This window comes from Eimeria maxima, genomic scaffold (genome assembly GCF_000499605.1).
Source record: "Eimeria maxima Weybridge genomic scaffold, Emw_scaff3502, whole genome shotgun sequence".
Classification (NCBI taxonomy): Eukaryota; Apicomplexa; class Conoidasida; order Eucoccidiorida; family Eimeriidae; genus Eimeria; species Eimeria maxima.
Window position 1 is genome coordinate 1 of NW_013566371.1, and position 1,863 is coordinate 1,863.

Here is a 1,863-nt window from a genome sequence, read left to right on the forward strand (position 1 = left end):
CCAGTCTGACTAGCGCCACTGTGGCCTGCTTCGCACTCTGGTTCGAATGGCCCTGGGAAGAAGCGAAAGGGGTACCAATTCTGCGCAGAAGAGGCACCACAACCACCTTTAAGCGGACCAACATACGACACCCAACACATTTTGTAGCTCTGGCTTAACCGTCTCTAATGGTCTACACAAATTCTACTATACTAAGAAGAAATGCCGCAAGGTAGTTGGATCGAATAATCGTGAGTACCTCGATTATGTCAGGAGCTGTGCCCCCATACTTCTTCTCAAGCTGGTGGCCAGCGAACTGCGCTCGCCGTTCGTGGTGCCAGTCATCAGGACTTGTAAACACTCGAAGCTTCTTTGCCGTAGTTGCCGGTAGGGAGGAGACCAAAGGCTTGGCTATGAAGTGGAATAGTCGTGGTGCGTAAAGTATATAGAAACGATAAAGGCGGCCTCTGTATGACCCTTGGATCAATTGCACTAATTTCAGAAGCAATGGCAATGGGAAACTTAAAATTGATGTTCCCTTCAAATCGCACAGGATGCACCAGTTTTCCACGACTCCCGCGACGCAGAGGTATCTGCACAGGCCACGGCAAGCACAGGTGGCCGGTAAAATGTTACCTGCGTAGTGGAAGTGGTATATGGGCAAAACATATGCAATTAGAACGACGGGAGTGTCGTCTTGTGTTTCCACTTGTACAGGGAATAAACACTAGCTGCGCACGCCAAACGGTTGTTCCTGACTGATTCCCATCATGGGGAAATAACCGTCGCTGCGCAACTGACCTTAGGAAGAATTCCAGGCAAAAAACGACAAGACGTGTCACCTTCTCCTCCACTGCTGCCTCTCGTTGCAGCTGTTGGAGCCTCTGAAGTGAAACGACAAGCAGTGGCCTCATCTTCCGGTCCCTTCCGTGCCAATAGCACGCGCCCATATTGCGCAGTTCATGATAAACTTCCGATTCCAGCACCTAAAACGCAAACAATTGTTCAAACAAGTGGGTAGATTCACACATAGCATGGACAATCCAGAATGTACTTCGCTAAAGAGACACTTCTCCCACGGTGAGAATGGTGTGCGGGTACAAGGCAAGCCGCTACAACTACAAACTAAGCCAACTCACGGGAAGTTGCTGAGTGCGAAAAGTAAGAGTGGACTGCAAAAGGTCGAAGGTCTTCTGCTTGTCAAAAGAACAACTGTACAGGTATCGCAGAACCAGCTGTTCCAGCCAGGCGGGCTGGACCCCCAGTAACGCTTCTGGCAACTTTTGTGCATTATTCCCTACATCCTTTTGCCTCTGCACCTCCAGCAACTGCATCAAAACATGGTCTATTGCCTGCTGCTCCTCTTCAGTAATTGGTGTGTTGGTAAAAAGCTGCCTATCATCACCATCCTCATCGACTGGCCTTCGCTGCTGAGCCAACAATTCTTCCGGCAACAGCCAAGACCCACGCTGGTCATCTGCCGTCACGTCGAAGCGAATCTGTCCCAACAATAAGGACGGTTCTTCTAGCGTAGATGCACCATGCAGCAGCGGTGCCCACAAAGCGTACCTTCCAGCCTCCTGCAAGTCCTTCACATACTCATTTACTCCTCGTTCTTTGGTACTGGCCCATGACGCATAAGCGGATCGACCATGTTCGTCACCGTAGGGTCCAGAGGAAGCCTGTGAAGATTTCAGTCCTACAGAACTTAGCATTTGTGGCTCATGCAGACTATGATGAGTCCGACCTTCTGGACCTGGCGGTACAGCACAGCTGATCGGAAACGTTTCATTGCAGTCGGTTGGTGGAGCGGCTGAGATAGTATTGACAGCGGCAGTGTCTTGTTCTCTCAACTCTGAGATCGGAATTTGAGAAGGTGGCGAA

At 50.3% G+C, this 1,863-nt stretch overlaps 1 protein-coding gene across 1 annotated transcript; it reads right to left on the reverse strand.

The window, feature by feature from the left end:
- Positions 1–10: 10 nt before the first annotated feature.
- On the reverse strand, positions 11–1,694 carry EMWEY_00060470 (Sec14'Sec14, related; the record flags this gene model as incomplete). The annotated part of the gene is made up of 4 exons (XM_013481539.1): positions 11–80; positions 239–572; positions 781–965; positions 1,119–1,694. Coding segments are annotated over 4 exons (1,165 nt in total), but the record flags the coding sequence as incomplete, so codon positions are not given.
- Between the last annotated feature and the right edge of the window lie 169 nt (positions 1,695–1,863).